Source organism: Muscardinus avellanarius (genome assembly GCF_963383645.1).
Source record: "Muscardinus avellanarius genome assembly, chromosome: 6".
NCBI lineage: Eukaryota > Metazoa > Chordata > Mammalia > Rodentia > Gliridae > Muscardinus > Muscardinus avellanarius.
This window is the reverse complement of record NC_137791.1, coordinates 138,477,848-138,499,837: the sequence shown is the minus strand read 5'-3', so window position 1 is coordinate 138,499,837 and position 21,990 is coordinate 138,477,848. Positions and strand designations below refer to the sequence as shown.

The 21,990-nt window shown below is 45.1% G+C and overlaps 1 protein-coding gene across 1 annotated transcript in view; it reads left to right on the top strand.

Moving 5' to 3' along the window:
• Window positions 1-21,990, top strand: part of FAM193A (family with sequence similarity 193 member A) — a gene marked incomplete at both ends in the record, with an annotated part of 169,111 nt that overhangs the window by 64,598 nt on the left and 82,523 nt on the right. The window contains 2 exons of the mRNA XM_080697594.1: window positions 15,811-15,971; window positions 16,439-16,606. Of these exons, the coding sequence (XP_080553720.1) occupies window positions 15,811-15,971; window positions 16,439-16,606 (329 nt within the window). The remainder of the gene's footprint in view (window positions 1-15,810; window positions 15,972-16,438; window positions 16,607-21,990) is intronic.

Below are 21,990 nucleotides of genomic sequence, written 5' to 3'. Positions count from 1 at the left end.
TTCTTATGGTGTGAGGAAAATGTCACTTGTTTCCATGTGGAGATCCAGGTCTCTGTCAGTGTCTGTTGACAGGACTGTCCTCTAGCTCCTCAGTGCTGCCTTTGTAATACATCAAGTGCCCATGTGTGAGCATTTATTTCAGAATCTGTTCTATCAGTTTGGTTTGTCCTTGTGCCGAAAGGTTGTTGTCTTAATTAGTATGGTTTTCTAATAAATCTCATATCCAGAAAGAATGTTATTTTGCTTTATCCCTTTCAAAATATATCCTGGCTATTTTGGCTCTTTACATTTCTATATAAATTGAAAATTATCTGGTCAGTTTCCATAAAAAATTTTCTTTTGAGTTTTGTCTGGAATTTTGTTGACTGATAAGTAGAAGAAAAATTAGCTGAGTTTTCTTGTTCATGAACATGTTTGTTTTTTTTCTTTATCTTTTTTTTAACTTTTTTTATTTATTGGTGCATTATATTCATACAACTTATTGGGGTAAAAAACTTGTGTGTATAAACATGTACTCATCGCTGATTTAACCCCTACTTTTTTCTTTATCTTGAAATGTTTTATATTTTCCTGTGATTTTATTCTCCTTTCTTTTATCTTTTTTTTTTTTTTTTTTTTTTTTTTTTTTTTTTTTTGCGGGTCTGGGGATGGAATCCAGGGGCATTCAACCTCCGAGCTACACCTCCTGCCCTATTTTTTTTTTTTTTGGTGGTACTGGGGTTCCTGGAAGCCCTTCTACCTCCGGGCTACGCTCCCAGACCTATTTTATATTTTTGAAACAGGGTCTCTTACGCCAGTGCGGCTGGCTTCGAACCTGCGCGATCCTCCTGTCTCCGCCTCCCAAGCACGGGGATTACAAGCGTGCGCCACCACGCTCGGCGTCTCCTGCCCTATTTTTTATTCTTTATTTTGAAACAGGGTCTCACTGAATTGCAGAGGGCCTTACTAAGTAGCTGAGGCTGGCCACAAACTGCAATCCTCCAATCTCAGCCTCCCAAACGCTGGGATTACAAGCGTGAGCCACCACACCTGGCTCTTATTCTACTTTTTAAAAAATACTATATCAAGGTATTTGTTTGGGGTGTGTGTGTGTGTGTGTGTGTGTGTGTGTGTGTGTGTGTTTGTATTACTGTGGATTGAACCCAGGAAAATTCTGCCTTTGAGCTATGCCTCCAGCCCTTTTTTATTTTTTATTTTGAAAAAGGATCTAACTAAGTTGCACAGGGCCTCACAAGATTGCTAATGCTAGCAATCTTCTATCGTTCTGTCTCAGCCTCCCAAGTACTGGGATTACGAGTGTGCACCACTGCATCCAGCTCAGAACCCAGAACCCCTACTTTTTTTTTTTTTTTTAGTACTGGGGGTTGAACCAGGGGTGTTCTGTCTCTGAGCTATACCCTCATCCCTTTTTATTTTTATTTTGAAACAGGGTCTTGCTAGGTACTTGCTGAGGCCGTTCTCGAATCTGAGATCCTAGTGTCTCAGGCTCCCAAGTATGGAATTACAGACATGTACAACTATGCCCAGCTCTCCAACTTTTTTCTTCTTTTTTGCGATACTGGGAATGGAACCCAGAGGCATTCTACCTCTGAGGTATACCCCTAGCCCTATTTTATTCTTTATTTTGAAACAGAGTCTCACTAAGTTGCAGAAGGCCTCACAAGTCGCTGAGGCTGTCCACGAACCTGTGATCCTCCTGTCTCAGCCCCCACGCCACCACGCCCGGCTCTCCGACTTTTTTTTTTTTTTTTTTTTTTGGTGGTACTGGGGTTCCTGGAAACCCTTCTACCGCCGGGCTACACTCCCAGACCTATTTTTTAATATTTTTAAATTTGGAAACAGGGTCTCTTAAGCCAGCGAGGCTGGCTCCGAACAAGCGTAATCCTCCTGTCTCCGCCTCCCAAGCGCGGGGATTACAAGCGTGCGCCACCATGCCCAGCTCTCCGACTTATTTTGAAGAGTTGGAATTTTAGTCAGATGGTCGGTTGTCTTACTTGTCACTGGCATTGCTGGATCGTCTGTTGTGCAGCAGTTGCTGAAAGACTCTGCGCAGGTGAGTTCTGCTCACCTACCGACTGGGTCACTGGCACACCCACCCGAGCAGCGTGGGCAGAGTGAGAACAGGGCCGGGCCCAGGGGCGTGCCTGGAGTGCAAGCTCCTGGGGGTTTCAGGTCCTGGCGTTTCCTTAAGCCCAGAGTGTTAAGGTCTGCCTAGGCAGCATTGTGAGCCCTTGTCTGAAAAACAAAAGAAAAAAGGAGAGCTAAAGCTGAGTGCCAATGTCAGAGCAGTAGAAACAGAGCTGAGCACAGGAGCCTAGACCGTAGGAAGCACTGGTGTGAAGGGGTCGAGCTGCGGGGCTTAGGACTGATTTTGCTGCAGGCTTGTTACTATTTTATGTGTGCCAGCAGAAGACAGGAGTCTCCTGGGTCAGACAGGCTCCGTTCCTGTGGCACAGCAGCACCTGGAGCAGTAGCGTGTTTGTGTCTGTTTGCCTTGCGTGCCCACCTTCCCGTGGTGGTGCCTCAGGCCGCCCACGTGCCATGCACACAGTGAGTTTGTGCCATGACTCGGCAGCACTGAGCATGGGAGTCTACTGCATGCACTGTGAGCAGTAAGCAAGCGCACTCTTTTTCTCAAGGTCATTGGCTGCACCAGCCCCCTGAGAATGGTCCAGGGGAAAGAGCATTCGGTTTTATGGCCTAGGCCTGCACCACAGGACACGGAGGAGCACGAGTCCATAGAGGACTCTTTCCCCTCAGCCCTAGAAAAAAATCAAAGCCAAACATGGCGCATGCTTATAATTCTAGTACTTGGGGAGGCTGAGACAGGAAGATCTCAGGCTCACAGCTAGCCCCAGCAATTTAGTGAAGTCCTCCACAAGTTAGACCCTATTTCAAAATGAAACGGAGCTGGAGGGGTAGCGTGGAGGTAGAATTTTCCCCCCCCTCCTCAGTAGCGTCTAGTGTGGGCCAAGGGCCTGGCGGCACAGCACACATTCAGTCTGGGACGGATGTGCAGTGTTACCCATGCAGCCCCAGGGCCACAACCCTGCCCTGTCCTGCATCACTACACAGCAGGCTCTTATCCCATGCAGCTCTGCACACCAGCCACTTTCCACTCAGTGGCTAGGTGAAGGAATGAGCCTACCACTTCTTTAATTTGTATCCAATGACACAGAGCTTCAAACCATTTACAGTGCTCAGCTTCAAACAATTGAGTTCATGCCTTGGAGGGCATGTGTTTTCATGGGTCTCTGAATTCTCTGTCAATCAAAAATGCCTTTTTTTTTTTTTTTTCTGGTAATGGGGGACAGGACATATTAGCTCCCTGGAGGCTTGCTGTATGGAGACTTTGTCCCTGATTTCCTAGTGAGCTTTGATACGCTTTTTGTCATGGGCTACTGAGGAAAGAGCAGAAGTCGTCATAATACTCAAATTCTATGCTAGGGCCGAAAAAAGACCCAGTGACAGGAAGAGAGGTGGGATGGACCGGATAGTTTACAGAGACCTACAAAGGCAGGGGCCTAGCTCAGAAAGTTCTGCTCTTGAGCGGTCAGAACCAGGCCTGTGTTGAATTTAGTAATTGACTTCAGATGATCATTTATCTGTGTGTGTGTGTGTGTGTGTGTGCGCGCGCGCGTGTGTGTGAGCGTGCATGCTTGCCAGGGATTGAACCCAAGGGTATTGTATATCTGAGTTTACACCCCCACCCCATTCTATTTTTTATTTTGAAACAGTCTCACTAAATTACGGAGGGCCTTATTAAATTGCTGAGGTTGGCCATGAACCTGCCATCCTCCTGTCTCAGCCTCCCAAATACTGGGATTATAAGTGTGTGTCCCTGTACTGGCCATTTATCTGTCTTCTAAAAAGAATGTTGTAGCTAGACATGGTGGTACACACCTGTAATACCAGTTCTTATTAGGCTGAGACAGAGGATTGAGACAGTAGGCTGAGACCCTCCTCAGCAGCTTAGCAAGACCTCATTTCAAAATAAAAACTTAAAAAGGGCTGGGGATATAGCTCAGAGGTAGACTGCCTCTTGGTCAGTCAATCTCTAGTAATACCCCCCCCCAAAAAAAAAAGAATGTTGTTGATTTTAATTTTATTGAACTTTATTTTTAATGTCAAGAAAATTTTCATTTACTTGTAAACCAACTTGAGTTTTATATTTGTACAGACTATAAAGTATAATTTATTTTGCATTTTAACATTTGTATATGTTTTAAGTAACAAAAGTAACTCCAGTCTGGTAGTGCTCAAGCTTCCTACCCCACGGAAAGCTACTTAAAAATTAATTTTTTATCTATTTTTCTGTTTTCAGGGTTGACTGTTTAAAGGCTCTGATTTGACTGTGAACATTAGCAATTGTGTCTGCTCTCATCTATCATTAAGATGTGACTCCTGCATTTACACTAAGGAGCCTGGTTCTGCAGTAGTTCCTGTGCCCATAGGTCTCATCAGGGGCCTGGTCCCAACTTAAACCAGCCATGTAAGAGTTTGCTGTATTTGTGCTCCTCTTGAATGTCTGCCCTGTTGGGTCTTGGTCATCATAAAAACATAAAGTTTCTGTACACAGAGTCTTAGGAGAGTGGTTGCTGCTGCATTTCGCCAGCATTACCCACGTGGAGAGTATAGAGGTTAGCCAGCCCCGTAGAAAGGTAATTTGAGTACCTCCTTTGGCCGTTTTCACTTAACATGGTGCTTTTGAGATTCCTCTCTGGTTGTATGCAGCCACGATTAATTCCTTTTTATTTCTGAGTAGTACTTCATTGTATGGATAAATTACAATTTGTTTACCTGTTCATCAGTACATTTTTGTTTCCCAGTTTGGGCTGTTAGGAGTAAAGCTACTAGTAATGACATTCAAATGCATGTCTTTGTGTGGGTATGGTTCGTTTTCCTTTGATGAGCACCTAGGAGTGGTGGAATTGCTCACCCTGAAGCTGAGTGTCCGGTTACCATGCAGGACGTGACTGTCCTGGTCTCTAGACTGCAGCCACGTCTGAGAGTCCCACCTGGCCTGTGTGCTGGCCGGGTGCTGTGGCCATTCCCATGCAAAGTGTAATTTCATCATTGTTTAATTTGCACTTGTATCGATTGTTACTGTCCAGCATCCTAGTACTTATTTTCTATTTGTATCTCTTTGGTAGAGAGGTTGTTTAAATCTTTTATTTTTTATAAGTACTGGGGACTCTACCTCTCAGCTGTACCCTTAGCCCTATTTTTTATTCATTTACTTATTTGTGGGAAAGGGGGGTAACTAGGGATTGAACCCAAAGGCATTCTACCTCTGAGCCACACTCCCAGTCCTTTTTTATTTTTATTTTGAAACAGTCTCACTACTTGGTGAGACTGACCATGAATTTGTGATCCTCCAGTCTTAGCCTTCCAAGTACTAGTATTATAAGAATGCTTCATCACACCTGATTCTATTCTTTAATTTTTTTCTTGACAGAGGGTCTCAGCCGTGCATGCTTGTACTTGGGAGGCTGAGAGAGGAGGACCACAGGTTTGCAGCCAGCCTCAGCTACTTAGGCCTTCTACAACTTAGTGAGACTCTGTTTCAAAATGAAGAATAAAAATTAGAACTGGGAGCTAGGTGTGGTGGAGCACACTTCTAATCCCAGCATTTGGGAAGCTGAGACAGGAGGATCGTGGTTCGCGGACAGCCTCAGCTACTACTTAGTGAGGCCCTTTGCAACTCAGTGAGACCCTGTTTCAAAATAAAGAATAAAAAAAGCCAGGCGTGGTGGCACACGCTTGTAATCCCTGCGCTTGGGAGGTGGAGACAGGAGGATCGTGCTGGTTCGGAGCCAGCCTTGCTGGCTTAAGAGACCCTGTTTCCAAATTAAAAAAAAAAATTTATATATATATAAATATATTAGGTCTGAGAGTGTAGCCTGGAGGTAGAAGGGCTTCCAGGAACCCCAGTACCACCAAAAACAAAAATAAAGAATAAAAAATAGAACTGGGAGTGTAGCTCGGAGGTAGAATGACTCTGAGTTCCATCCCCAGTACTGCAAAGAAAAGAAAAAAGGAGTAGGTTCTCACTAAGTTGCAGGAGGCCTTGCCAAGTTTCGGGGCTGGCTGAAAACCTGTGATTCCCTCGTCACACCATCTCAAGTACTGGGATTGCAGGTGTGTGCCACCACTCCCCGCTAAGACCCTGTTTCAAAATAAAAAATTAAGCCGGGCGTGGTGGCGCACGCTTGTAATCCCCGCGCTTGGGAGGTGGAGACAGGAGGATCGTGCAGGTTCGAAGCCAGCCTCGCGCGCTGGCTTAGGAGACCCTGTTTCCAAATAAAAATGTAAAAATAGGTCTGGGAGTGTAGCCCGGAGGTAGAAGGGCTTCCAGGAACCCCAGTACCACCAAAATAAATAAATAAATAAATAAATAAATAAATAAATAAATAAATAAATAATCAAAAGGGCGGTATAGCTGAGTGGTAGAGCATCCCTGGGTCCTAATAGTAAAATCTTTGCTACCCACTCACGGTTTTTGCCCTTTGCTTGCTGTTTTCCATGTCTTCTGGTTTTAGCTTATATGTATAGACCTGAGTTCATTTTGAATGAAGCTTTGTATCTGTTGTGAAATGAAGATTTAGGGTTATTCTTTTTGCATGTGTGGATATCCAGTTGTCCAGAACTATTTCTTGAAAAGATAATACATCTTGTACCTTTGTCAAAATTTCCTAAGGATATAAATCTGTCCCTTAACCATGAGTATCATATCCATATATATCTGTCTGTCCTTTCGTGGGTATCTTATGGTTGTTTTCTTTGTGTGTGTGTGGTGCTAGGGTGGAACCCAGGGGCTTTCTACCTCTCTACCTCTTGGGCTACACTCCCAGACCTATTTTATATTTTATTTGAAAACAAGGTCTCACTAAGTTGCTGAGAGCCTTTCACTAAGTAGCTGAGGCTGGCTTTGAACTGGCACGATCCTCCTGTCTCAGCCTCCCAAATACTGGGATTACAAGTGTGTGCCACCATGCCCGGCTCTAACTTATGTTTTGATATTTGTAACTTTCTGTAGTAAATCATGACAGAACACTGTTTTTGTTTTTGTTTTGTGGTACTGGTGATGGAACCTAGGGGAGTTTTACCTTCGAGCTACCCCCCAGCCCTATTTTTTTAGTCTGATCCTCCAGTCCGCGATCCTCCAGTCTCCGTTTCCCAAATGCTGGGATTACAAGAGTGTGTCACTATGCCTGGCTGAAGTTCTGTATTAGATGTCTTCTAACTTTATTCTTTTTTTTTTTTTTTTTTTTTTTGGAGTACTGGGAATTGAACCCAGGGCCATTCTACCTTTGAGCTACACCATAATCCTATTTTTTATTCCTTATTTTGAAACAGGGTCTCACTAAGTTGTGGAGGGCCTCACTAAGTAGCTGAGGCTGGCCACAAACCTGGATCCTCCTGTTTCCACCTCCCAAATACTGGAATTACAAGGGTGTGCCACCACGCCCGGCTAACTTTGTTATTTTTCAAAAGTGTTTTGGAGCAGGGCATGGTAGTTCACACCTGTAATTCCAGTACTTGGGATGCTGAGACATGAGGGTCACAGGTTTGAAACTAGCCTCAGCAATTTAGTGAGGTCCTCAGCAACTTAGCAAGACCCACCCAGTTTCCAAATAAGAATTAAAAATTGATCTGGGGCCGGGTGTGGTGGCACACGCTTGTAATCCCAGCATTTGGGAGGCTGAGACCAAAGGATTGCAGTTCACAGACAGCCTCAGCTACTTAGGCCCTCCCCAACTTAGGGAGACCCTGTTTCAAAATAAAGAATTAAAAAAAAAAATAGGGCAGGGATGTAGCTTGGAAGCCAAATGCCCCTGAGTTCCATCCCCAGACCCTAAAAAAAAATAAAATAAAAATTGATCTGAGAGTGTAGGTCAGAGGTAGACTGGCCCCAGATTTAATCCTGCGCACCATACACACACAAAGCAATTTGGATATTCTATATCCTTTGCAATTTTATGTAATTTTTAGAATTGGCTTATTAATTTATACAAAAAAGCCTGATAGAATTTGACTTGGCATTGTTTTGAACTATAGATTAGTTTGGAGAAAATGGTATCTTTTTATGGTATTGGGTTGAACCCAGGACACGCCACATCCAAGCCATACCCAGCCTTTCGTAGTTTGAGGTGCGTCTCACTAAGTTGCTGAGCGTCTTCCTAAGTTTCTAAGGCTGTCTTTGAACCTGCACCCTCCTTTCTTGGCCTTCCAGGTACTGGGATTGCAGACGCGCATCACCACTCCTAGCTCCAGTCCGTAACTCTGTATTATGATCATTTAAATTTGTTTTCAGTGTTGTTTTGTAGTCTTATGTGTATACTTTATACATAGTTTAAAACTTTTCCAAAGTGCTTAATATTTTTCTTGCTGTTGAAAACGGATTCTATGGACACCTCAAATAAAAACTCATGAAGTAGTAACCTGGCACGCAGTCGACTTCTGCAGAAGGGGTGCAGCTGACACATGATCTTGCCCACCCTGACTTGGAGAGGGTCTAAAAGTTTACAACTCTGGAGTTGCTTATTTCTTAGTATAGACAGAACCATAGCTTTGACAAACAGTCTTAAGGTATGTTTTACATTGATTGGGTCACTGCTAGAACAGACAAAGTTTATTTATTTTTTCTTATTTATCTATCTATTTATTTATTTATTTATTTAATTTATCTACAGAACTACAGGTTGAACCCAGGGGCATTCTACCTCTGAGCTCTACCACAACCCCTATTTTTTATTGTTTATTTTGAAACAGGGTCTCACAAAGTTGCCGGAGGTCTCATATTACCTGCAATCCTCCTGTCTTGGCCTCCCAAGAACTGGAATTACAAAGGTGTGCCACCACGCCCAACTGACAAAATTTGAAAGTACAGTTTAGGGTATATTCTGCATTTAATTGCTTACTGCAATTTTTAAAAATTCTTATTTTGTGTGTGGATCACTGTGGCTTGAACCCAGGGGCATTCTACTTCCAAGCTACACCCCAAACACTTTTTATTGATTGATTGATTGACTGATTTTGTACTAGAAATGCAACCCAGGGGCCTTCTAACCTCTGCGCTATATGCCTGACCTATTTTATATTTTATTTGGAAACAAAGTCGCACTAAGTTGCTGAGAGCCTCACTAAGCTGCTGAGGCTGGCTTTGAATCTGTGATCCTCCTGTCTCAGCCTCCCAAGTACTGGGATGGCAAGCATGGGTACCACCACACCCAGTTTACTACAAAATTTTAAGGTACATTCTTGGGACAAGCTGGTGTATAAGTTATGTAATAGTCCCAGGCTATAGTTACAAATGAATGCTTAGTGTTAAAATCATAACATGCAAGAAATATATTTCTATGTAATTTGCCACTTTGACAGAAATGATGGTTTTTATTTCTTACATTGCTATTTTGATATCCAATTGTTTATTGCTAGTATATAGAAATGCTTTTTTCAAAAAAAAATCTTGGGTACTAGCATGTAAACCCAGGCATTCTACCTCTGAGCTACACCCCAGCCCTATTTTATTTTTTATTTTGAAACAACTCACTAAGTTGTGAAGGGCCTCATTAAGCAGCTGAGGCTGCCTGCAAACCTGTGATCCTCCTGTCTCAGCCTCCTAAGTTACTGGGATTACAAGTGTGCACCACCACACCCGGCAGAATACAATTTTAATTGACCCTATATCCCAAGAAAACACATTTATTAATTCTAGTGGTCTTCTTGTAGATTCTGGAGGAAGTGTTCTTATAGTTGCTTGCACCATTTGCCACCAACATGCTGCTGCTTTTCCAGTCTGTGTCTTTATTGTGCTCAGTCTTACCCCACTGCCTAAGCCCTCCAAGATGAGGTCAGATGGGTGGGTGTTAGCTCTTGTTTCTGACCTTGGGGATCTTTAGTCTTTCACTGTTAGGTCGTATATTTCCTGTGGGTTTATAAATGATGTTTTTTAGTTTCCTGAACATTATCATTATGAATAGGTATAGAATTTTGTCTTATTTTCTTCCTGCATCTATCAAGATGGTCAGGGTTGTTCTTTATTTACTTTAACAAAATAAATGGTGGTATTTATTTGTTTGTTTGTTTGTTTGGGAATTGAACACAGGGGCATTCTGCCTCCAACCTGTACCCCCAGCCCTATTTTATTCTTTATTTTGAAACGGGGCTCACTAAGTAGCTGAGGCCAGGTGCAAACCTGTGATCCTCCTGTTCAGCCTCCCAAGCATGTGCCACCACGCCTGGCTGTGGCTTTTTATTTAATTTTTGCGGTACTAGGGATGGAACCCAGGGGCATTCTACCTCCAAGCAACACTCCCAGCCCTATTTTTTATTCTTTATTTTGAAACACGGTCTCGCTGAGTTGCAAAGGGCCTCACTAAGTAGCTGAGGCTGGCTTTGAAGCTGCACAATCCTCCTGTCTCCGCCTCCCGAATGCTGGGATGACAAGCATGCTCCACCACGCTCGGCTTGGCTGTGACTCTTTAAATGTTAGACAAATGGTGCATTCCTAAAATAGCCTACGCTTGGTCACAGTGTAGTCAGTCCCCTATAAGTAGCCAGGTTGGACTTGCCAATATTTTGTCAACAATTATTATATCTGTGTTCATGAAGATTATTCTATAATCTTGTTTCATAACATCTTATGTGTTGTTGGTGTTGTAGAATGAGCTAGAAAAAGCTCTTTAATATTCTGGAAAACTTTCTATAGAATTGGTATTATTTTTCCATTAAGTGTGTAGTAGAATTCACCATTAAAGCTGTCTTGGCTAGAAGTTACTTTGTTGAAAATTTTGAGTTTTTTTCTCCTCCTCCTCCTCCTCCTCCTCCTCCTCCTCCTCTTCTTTTTTTTGTGAAACTAGGTTAAACCAGGGGCTTTCTACCTCCAAGCTACACTCTCAGCCCTATTTTATTTTGCACTAAGTTGTGAAAGGCTTCACTAAATTGCTATGAAATTGTAATCTTCTTGCCTCACCCTCGCAAGTACTGGGGTTACAGGTGTACACCACCTTGGCTGGCTAATTAGGGAGCTTTTTATTTATTTATTTATTTTTTTGGTGGTACTGGGGGTAGAATCCAGAGGCTTTCTACCTCCGGGCTATACTCCCAGACCTTTTTTATATTTTATTTGGAAACAGGGTCTCACTAAGTTGCTGAGAGCCTCACTAAGTAGCTGAGGTTGACTTCGAACCCGTGCGATCCTCCTGTCTCAGCCTCCCAAGCGCAGGGATTACAAGCGTGCGCCACCACGCCCGGCTCAAATTAATTAGGGAGCTTTTGAACTATGAATGTAACCTAATTGTTAGAGGTTATCTCTTTCTTTCTTAGGGAGCTTTGTTAGTTTTTGTCTTCAAAGAATTTGCCCATTCTTTGTCATAGAAAATGGACATAGTTGTTCAGAATATTCCCTTACTGTTTTTTTGTGGGTGTGTGTAGTGGGGATTTAACCCAGGGACATTCTACCTCTGAGCTAAACCTCTAGCCCTATTTTTTATTTTCTGTTGCAAAGGGCCTCACTAAGTAGGTGAAGTAACTGCTGCTCCCTGTGAGCCAGGATCCTCATGTCTCAGCCTCCCAAATGCTAGGATTACAAGTGTGCACCACCATGCCCGGCTTTCATTGTTATCTTTTTAATTTCCATAGGTTCTATAGTGATTCTGTATTCTTGCTATCAGTTGTTTGATTTTTATCTTTTTCTCCTCATAAGACTAGCAAAAACATTTATCAGTTTTATTGATCTTTACAAAGAATCACATTTTGTTTTAATCAGGTTTCTACTTTTTTCTTTCATTAATTTTATTCTTTTGGTGTATGTGTGTATGTTACTGGGGGTTGAATCCAGGGGCATTCTACCTCCAAGCTACACTCTCAGTCCTATTTTATTCTTTATTATGAGACAGGGTCTTGCCAAGTTGCAGAGGGCCTCACAAGTTGCTGAGGCTGGCCATGGACCTGTGATCCTCCCCTCAGCCTTCCAAGTACTGGGATTACAAGCTTGTGTCATCATGCCTAGCTTTAATTTTATTCTCTATTTTTTTCGTTCTTTGGTTAGCATATATATGTTCTCTTTTACCTGTTCCTCATGAACTTTGATATGTTGAGTTTTTCATTCTGTTCAAAATATTTTACAAATTATCTGTATGGTTTATTATTTGACCCATGGATTGTTTAGAAGTATTTTAAGAAAAGATTTGCCTCAGTTCTGCCCGAGAACTTCTGGGCAGGTACTTTTTGCTATTGAGGCTAGAGGAGGATTCTGAGTGTGGGTCTAGCCGATACCCACGGGCCTGGGCCCTTTCCCATGCTTTTTTCTGCTCAATCACTGGAAGGGATGCTGGCTTTTCCAAATGTAATTATGAATTGGTATATCTAATTCCTGCTTCATATACTTTAGAATGCTTATCAGATTAGCATTGTTGCTACTCCTCCTCCTCTTCTTTTCTTCTGCTGCTGCTACTTCTTCTTGGGGGCATTTTACCTCTGAGCTATACTCCAGACCTTTTTATTTTTTTTTTATTTCGAACAGGATCTCACTACATTGCTGAGGCTGATCTCAAACCTGTGGTCCCTTGTCCCAGCCTCCTAGGTACTAGCGATTCTAGGCTGTGGTGTCCAGGAAACAGATTTTGCAGTAAAGGGTGGGAGTGGTGGGCCAGGAGAGGCCCTGCAGCTGCCCGGCAGGAGGTGACTTGGCTTCCTGGGGCTGGAGCAATGGACGAGATAGTGGGTTGTGGGAGAGGTGGCTGGAGTTGGAGTGGCGGGTGTGGCCTCTCGTGTTGCAGGGGCTGTCCTCTGCTGCTTCAGGCCTCCTGGCTCTGGAATGGTCTCATTTTCAGGTATTCAGGTCCAGTCTGCTTATAAACCTGACTGCTGTCTGCCTTAATTCAGAGCTTCTCCCTACAGCGGTAGAAAGTGAGGTTGGTCATCGCCAAGGTGGAGGGCAGCGGTGCGAGTCCCAAGTCTTTATCCCTTCTTGTGCTGGCTCAGGGAAGGGAGGGGAGCTGGGGGCTTTGTCCTCTGCAGGCTGGCCATACTGGCCCTGGCTTATGGAAAGCTGCCTTTGTATTTGCGCTTCCGTAGCAGAGCGCCACGGGCTGACTCACCCATGGGGTAGACATCTGGTCTGGAGGTTGGGATCGCCAGGCCAGTGCTGTGGTTCCTAGTTGGCACCTACTCAGCCTGTTTTGGGGTGAGGTTCTTTCATTCCCACACGGCTCCTGGCCTTCCACGTGGAGGTGGCAATGCCCCCACATCCCCATTCACTGAGGGGGCTCTTAGGCTCTTTCACTTCAGAGACTGATGTCTATGCCCACGTGCCAAACCCTGGAACACTGTAGGCCCTTGGAGGTTTTCTGCCCCTTGTCCAGCAGCAGACTGAGGGGTACCGTGAGTAGTGGATGCACAAACCTGACCCAGCCCAAAACCTGTCATTCTCTCAAAGGGCTGTCTTAGCAGTTTCACGCTTGGCGGGAGGGGAACATGGCTCCTGTGCAGCAGGAGGGGCGGTGCAGCGCCCCACTCAGGAGCCTTCCTGTATAAGCCTTCCTGTGGCTCTGGCTTTCCCGGCATGCTGGCGGGGGCCTTATTGGAGCGGCTGACCCTGCTGTGAGTCCCTAGGTGGGGAGGGCTCTAGCACCCTGGCCTTGTCTAGCAACATTCTTCTCAGGGCCTGTCACCAGAGGGGCCACCAGCCAGCACGCGGCTTATGCCTGGAGTCCTCCATACTTGGAAGACTGAAGCAGGACCCAGGCAAACATCTGGTAACTTGGTGAGAATCTATCTCCGAATAAAAAAAAAGAATGTTAATGATAAGCCAGGTGTAGTGGCGCATGCCTGTAATCCCATTACTTGGGAGGCCGAGACAGGAGGATCACAGGTTCAAGGACAGCCTCAGCAACTTAATGAGACTTTTAGCAGCCTAGTGTGACCCTGTAAAAATAAAAAGTAAAAAAGGGTTAGGAGTGTAGCTCGGAGGTACAGTGCCTCTGGGTTCCATTCCAGTACAAAAATAATAATTATTTTATTTTTAAAAGGGGGTTGGGGCCAGGCATGGTGGCACACGCTTGTAATCCCAGCGCTTGGGAGGTTGAGACAGGAGAATCATGCAGGTTCAAAGCCAGCCTCTGCTGGTTTAAGAGACCCTGTTTCCAAATATATATATATATATGGTCTGGGAGTGTAGCCCAGAGGTAGAAGGCCTCTAGGTTCCATCCCCAGCACCACCAAAAAAAGAGGGGGTTGGGGTGTAGCTTAGAGATAGAACACTCTTGGGTTCAATCCTCAGTACCACAAAAGGTGGGGTGGGGGCCAAAGCCAGCTGGGTGGGTACCTGGGAGGAGGAGGTTGTACATCTGTTCCCTGTAGCAGTGGTTGGTGAAGTCCTTTTTGTACAAGGATCTGGGTGGCACTACCATCTAACCCTGGTTTATGTGGTCATCTTTGTCCAGACTTTCTCAAGCCTTCCTTCTCCTCAGCCACAGCAGACAGCTCAGGTTAAGGGCCCCAATGGGACAGAGAGATGCTGTCCTGGGCCTCTGAATGCTGAGCTCAGGTGGCCTGGGTTTCTGCTCCGTACTTCGGCCTCAGGCAAATGTGGACCCAAAACAGAGACCCTGCTGGGTTGCTCCTCAGTTGTGCTGATGAAGACCTAGGAATATAACCCGTTTTTGTTTGTTTGTTTGGTGTTTGGTACTGAAGATTTGGCCCAGGGGCATATTCTCTCCAAACTGCACCTCCAGCCCAATTATTTTTTATTTTGAAGAGATTTAAGAAAGAGATTGAGATTTAAGAAAGAAGTCATTGATTCCACATAAAATTCTTGAGAAAATTTTTCTTATGCTGTCAGTTGAGATTTTTTTTTCTTTTTTTTTTTTGAAGATTTAAAGAAGTTTATTAAAAAGATAGAAATACAGAAAATAGTTATAGCCCCATGCCAAAATGGCATGAGGCAGGATGCTGGCCCGGGCCAACTCACCACTCCCAATTTTTCTTTTTTTTTTCCTCTTTTTTTTTTTTTTTTTTTTTGACCGAGAATGGAACCCAGGGGCATTGTATGAGCGACACATACCTTAGCCCTATTTCTTAGTGTTTTTATTTTTTTGAAACAGGGTCTCACAGCCAGGCATGGTGGCACACGCTTATAATCCCAGCATTTGGGAGGCCAAGACCAGAGGATCACCATTTCCGGATAGCCTCAGCTACTTAGTAAAGCCCTCCGCAACTCAGTGAGACCCTGTTTCAAAATAAAAGATAGAAAATTGGGCCGGGTGTGGTGGCGCACGCTTGTAATCCCAGCATTTGGGAGGCTGAGACCGGAGAATCGTGGTTCACAAACAGCCTCAGCTACTTAGTGAGGTCCTCTACAACTTAGTGAGACCTTGTTTCAAAATAAAGAATATAAAAAAGGGCAGGGGTGTAGCTCAGAGGTCAAATGCCCCTGCATTCCATCTCTAAACCCACACACAAAAAAATAATAATAAATAATTGGTCAGGGGGTGTAGCTTGGAGGTCGAATGCCTCTGGGTTCCGTCTCCAGACCCGAAAGAAAGAAAGGAAGCAAGCAAGCAGGGCCTCACTGATTGGGAAGGCCTCACTAAATAGCTGAGGCTGTCTGCAAACTGAGATCCTCTGGTCTCTGCCTCCCAAATGCTGGGGTTACAAATGTGTGCCACCACGCCTGGTGAGATATTTTTTCTTTTGATGTCTAGACTTTAAAATTTTTCCAAAAGGCATATTTTCTGAACAGTTATTTAAATATTATTGTTGTCATGAACATTGAAACATAACTGGTTTCTTTTATTTTTAAAGCAGGGCCAAGATTTTCTTCTTCGTTCATCGCTGGGGAACACCCAGCCCGAGGCCGGCAGCGCCGGGAGGCTGGCCCTGGGCTCACAGGCGCTGCCCTCGACTGGGCTGGGCACCACGACCCCGGAGGCCGCCTGCTCCTGTGAGGCCTGCAGCGAGCGCAGGTACGTGCAGAGTGAGCCCCACTGCACACACTTGGCAACGAGAGTGTGGGGGGCATGGGCTAGAGCAGGAAACTGGGCTCTCCTGATAAGTAACAACAAACTTTTGAGCCAGTCATGAGAGTAAGACGGTGACCTTGCTATTCTGAGGAAAACACACACAAAATTCTTATCCTTGAGGGACGAGCACTAGGAAGCGAGTCCTTGGAAAAGCAGAGAGGGCATACCTGTGAGAATCGGAGAGGAGCTGTAGTAACCAGAGGGTGATGGCACGGCGGCACAGCAGCTGCACAGGGCTGAGGGAGGAGAGCAGCACCCTCCTCAAAGGCAGCGCACCCTGTCCCAGAGGAAAGCGGAGGAGCCAGATGGGTGCCCTGGGGTGGGAAGGTGCAGGGCTGTCTGGTGTGCACTTTGGTGGAGATGGGCAGACAGCCTGGCCTAACTCTCCTGGTTGCCGTGTTGTGCCACAGAGATATTTCAGCCGAGACGGACCGGGAGCCACAGCAGCTGCAGAACTACTGGTCAGAAGTGCGCTACATGGTCCGCTGCATATACCGCCAGGCAGGGACCCCACTGGCTGATGACCAGGACCAGTCTTTGGTGCCCGACAAGGAGGGAGTGAAGGAGCTCGTGGATAGGTACACATTGCTGCACCTGGGTGGGCTTTCACTTGTGTCCTCAGGAAGACTCCATTGGCCTCACTCAGCCCTTGGTGCAGGTCAAGTCTTTAGCTGACATTTGGCCAGTGATTCCTGTGAGTAAAATGTTGCAATTTCTCCTTGTTCTCATATGATATAAAATGTTTCTGTCATTTGTGTGTGTGTGTATGTAGTACTGGGGGTGGAATCCAGGGGCTTTCTACCTCTGGGCTACACCCCCAGCCCTATTTTATAATTTATTTGGAAGCAGGGGTCTCACTAACTTGCTGAGAGCCTCTCTAAGTAGCTGAGGCTGACTTTGAACCTGTCTCAGCCTCCCAAGCATTGGGATTACAAGCGTGTGCCACCACACCCGGCTTGTTTCTGTCATTTTTTGTGTTACAACCTGCCTGCCTACCTGAGTCCTGTGTGCAGGGCTGATGCTAAGTACTTTCCTAAGCACTCCTGCATTTATCAGCCAGGGAGAAAGCAGAGCTCTCCCAGTTACTGAGGCCTCTGCAGCATGTGGGTGCAGGGCAGCCAGAGCCAAGCCTGTTCGTGCACTGCCTCACACAAGAGTGGCTCCTGGCTCTGCCCCTGTTCTTCAGCATGGACCTTGCACCCGGTTACTCACAGAAGGTGAGGTGGGAACTATTTCTTTTCTTCCTTACAGTTTGAATGTGCCAAGTTTCTCCTCCCTCCCCCCCCCCCTCGGAACCCAGGGGCATTCTACCTCTGAGCTGCATTCCCAGCTCTATTTTTTTATTTTTTATTTTGAAACCTGATCTCACTGAGTTGCAAAGGGCCTCACTAAGTAGCTAAGTCTGTCCACGAACCGTGATCCTCCTGTCTCAGCCAAATGCTAGGATTACAAGTATGAGCCACCACGCCCGGCTTCTCTCTTGTGTTTTGAATGCATACTTTGGGGTCTTATGAATTCAGATTTGTTGTGTAGTAGGTTGTGTCATGGAAGCAGAGATAGTGATTGGCAATAGATTGTGTTAACTTGTGTTCAGGGTTTAAGCTGTGAACCATTGGTGTTGTATGGGACAATTCTGGTGGTGTTTGCCTTTTTTTTTATTTTTTATTTTTGCGGTACTGGAGATGGAAACTGAGGCATTCTACTTCCAAGCTACACCCTGGCCTTATTTTTTAGTCTTTATATTTTTTGAAACAGGGTCTCAACTGAGTTGTGAAGGGCCTTGCTAAGTAAGTAAGGTTGTCCGTGAACTGCGATCCTCTGGTCTCCACCTCCCAAATGCTGGGATTATAAGTGTGCACCACCACGCCTGGCCAGTGTGTGCCTTTTTTAGGAAGTAAATTTTTCTGGTGGGTATTAGGAAAAAAGTATATGATCTTCACATCAAACCCATGACTTCAGCCGGGTGTGGTTGTAATCCCAGCACTTGGCAGCCTGGAGGATTGCACAGGTTCGAAGCCAGCCTCAACTACTTAGTGAGGCTCTCAGCAACTTAGTGAGACCCTGTTTCCAAATAAAGTATAAAATAGGTCTGGGAGTATAGCCTGGAGGTAGAAAGCCTCTGGGTTCCACCCCCAGCACCACACTCATAAAACCAAACCAAACCATGACTTTCCAGATTGTTGGTTCTGCATCTTCAGTGCCTTCCAGTAGCAGCCAGCACAGTTAGGGCACCAGTGTTAGCTGAACGTGCAGGTGAAGGAGTGGATGAATGAACTGCCACGGCCGCCTCCACCCATTCCTGCCTTTTCATGCAAATTGTTAGATTCCCCCCCCCCCTTCTGTGTGTATGTTTGTTCTACTGGGGATTGAACCCAGGGGCATTCTACCTCCAAGCTACATCCTCAGCCCTATTTTTGACTGTGTGTGTATGGGGTAGGGGGGCGCTAGGGATGGAACCCTTGGGTTTTCTACCTCCCATGCTACATTCCCAGACCTGTTTCTGGGTTTTTGTTTGTTTGTTTGTTTGTTTGTTTTGGTGGGGGTACTGGGGTTCCTGGAAACCCATCTATCTCCAGGCTGTACTTCCAGACAACTACTTTTTATATTTTTATTTGGAACCAGGTCTCTTAAGCCAGCAAGACTGGCTTCGAACCTGCATGATTCGTCTCCGCCTCCCAAGCACAGGGATTACAAGCATGTGCCACCACGCCCGGCCTATTTTCTTTTTTTCCTTTTTCTTTTTCTTTTTTTTCTTTTTTTTTTTTTGGTGGTACTGGGGTTCCTGGAAGCCCTTCTACCTCCGGGCTACACTCCCAGACCTATTTTATTTTTGAAACAGGGTCTCTTAAGCCAGCACGGCTGGCTTCGAACCCGCGAGATCCTCCTGTCTCCGCCTCCCAAGCGCGGGGATTACAAGCGTGCGCCACCACGCCCAGCCCTGTTTTCTGTTTTATTTGAAAATAGGGTCTTACTAAGTTGTTGAGAGCCTCACTAAGTAGCTTAGGCTGGCTTCGAACCTGTGCAATCCTCCTGTCTCAGCCTCCCAAGTGCTGCGATTACAAGCGTGTGCCACCACGCCCGGCTGCCCTATTATTATTATTATTATTATTATTATTATTATTATTATTATTATTATTTATAACAAGGTGTCACTAGGTTGATGAGAATCTCACTACTTCCTGAGGCTATCCTCAAACCTGTGATCCTCCTGTCTCATCCTCCCAAGTCTTAGGATTACAGGCATGAGCCACCATACCTGACTTCCTTCAATTTTAAAATACAGAAATGGACAAAGGGGAAAAAATGCATCTAATGTCAGGATGCTGAAAGAACCAAGAAGAAACTGTTCGATGGGCCTGCGGCATTGTCCTGTGTGTTCGACTGTGTGTGACACTCCTTTAGCAGTAGGAGTACAGGGCCGGGCCAGCTCAGTGGCAGAGCGCTTGTCTAGTGTGCTCAAGGCCTAGGCCCGTCCCTAGCAATGCAGAAACAAAGGAAAAGAAAACATCCAGAGGACACGTATTGTTTCAGCAGCTAGGTTTTTAGGCTGGTAATTAAAATTATGACTATCATGCTATAAAACTTAATGTATCTCTGTGAAATACCCCGATCATAATAGGAATACCATCAGTATATAAGTGTGTGTGTGTGTGTGTTACTGGGGATTGAACCCAGAGGCATTCTACCTGTGAGTAAGTAGCTGAGGCTGACCATAAACCTGTATCTCCAGCCCTTTTTATTATTTGGAAACAGGGTCTCAGTAAGTTGCAGTGGGCCTCACTAAATTGCTGAGGCTAGCTTTGAAACTGTGATTCTTCTGTTTCAGCCTCCCAAGTACTGGGATTACAGGCAATATATAATTTTTTAACCACATTTTTTTTTTTTTTTTTTTTGGTGGTACTGGGGTTCCTGGAAGCCCTTCTACCTCCGGGCTACACTCCCACGGGCTACACTCCCAGACCTATTTTTTAACTTTATGTGGAAACAGGGTCTCTTAAGCCAGCGAGGCTGGCTCTGAACCAGCGCGATCCTCCTGTCTCAGCCTCCCAAGCGCGGGGATTACAAGCGTGCGCCACCACGCCCGGCTTTTAACCACATTTTAAATACAAAGCTTCACATGGTTTATTGCAAGTTTTTACTTGACTCTTGTCTTTTATGATATGGATGGCATGATAATTTAAAAAATGGAACAGGTAACAGTTTAATTTGTCTCTTTTGACCTAATATGGTTCTCAAAAGGTGAATGTGTCTGTTATCTAAAAATCTAAGAGCTGAAAACTTCCAGGAAGATGGAGACCAATCTTCATTACCACAAAATCAGCGCCTTTCATAGCCAGAAAACACCATCACCAGAGAAACAAAAAAATCACCAGGCTCCAGAGAGAAAGCGGACTGAGAACAGAGCTCAGAGCCACAGAGGAGATCCGAGGACGCGGCAGCAGTGCCATACTGCCGGCAGCAGCGCCATACTGCCGGCGGCAGCAGCAAATTCACTGGACGGCTACAGCAAGCCGAGGTGAGCCGCTGCGGAACAGCCAGGCGGGATTTCTTGCCGCTGGTAAAATCTAAAGCTCCCAGTGGCTGAGCTCAGCACACGCTGCAGGTATTCAGAGTGGAAATCAAAACCAAGAAGTAATACGCCAGCCTCACGGCCGAGGGCGTAGCAGCGGCGCCATATTGCCACCGGCGGCAGCAGCAGAGAATTCACCGAATCCAGTACAGCTACATCTGCGTACTCAAGAACAGTGAGTCAAATTGCAGGCCACAGAGGAGAAATCCCAGTACTGTACTCCCTGGGACTCGACCCAGTGGGGGAGGGGCGGTGGCAGAGATATCACACCATAGGAGAACGTGCAACCTGGCACCCCCCTCAGTCTAAAGCAGCCTCTATCGACTCTCTGGGTCAGAGACTCTGTGATACAACCCAGTAAAGGAGTAGTGGGGTCCGAGATACCACTGACTCGAGATCCAGAACACCTTAAGTGAAGTCATAGTGACCCAAGGGAAGAACCCAGAGAAGGCACAAACTTCTGAAATCATGGGAAAGAGGAATAATACTGGAGCAATTAATGCTCACAACCCCACAACATCAGAACCCGATAAAACAGAAAATCAGAGATTTCTAGAAGATCAAATCAGGAAAATAACTGTAGAAATAATAGAGGTGCTTCGAAAAGAACTCAGAGAGAGCCAAAAAGAGATAAAGGATGCAATTAATGAAGTAAAGGCCTCAATTCAAAGCACAAACAACTGATTAGACCACATGGAGAACAGAATCTCGCTCTTAGAAGATGATCATTCCAAAAATGAACGCATAGTTTCTAATCTAGGAAAAAATATCCGACAGCAGGAATCTGATATTGAAGAAATATGGGCCCATTTTAAGAGAGCTAACCTAAGAATAATTGGAATAGAGGAGGGAAAAGAAAGTGAAACTAAAGGGATCAACAATCTCTTCAAGGAAGTAATAGCAGAAAATTTTCCAAACATTGAGCAAGAGGTCGATACACAGGTCCAGGAAACTTAAAGAACTCCCTTTAGACAGGATCAGAGAAGAGGATCTCCACGCCACATAATTGTCAAAATGACCAATGTGGAAGCCAAGCAGAGAATCTTAAAGGCAACAAAAACAAAGGGCCAAGTGACATTCAGAGGCAAACCAATTAGAATCACTCCAGACTTCCCAAACCAAGTCATGAGAGCCAGAAGGGCTTGGAGTAACATATTCCAAACTCTGGAAGAAAACAACTTCCAGCCAAAAATTTCCTATCCAGCAAAACTTTCTATCAAATTAGATGGAGAAATAAGAAGCTTCCATGACAAACAGAAACTGAAGGAATTTATGTCTTCAAAACTAGCACTAGAGAAAATACTCAAAGAGATTAACTACAAAGAAGAAATAGGTAACACACACCAGAACCAGAGAAACAAGAGTTTCCATCCAACAGTCAACTAAGATTGG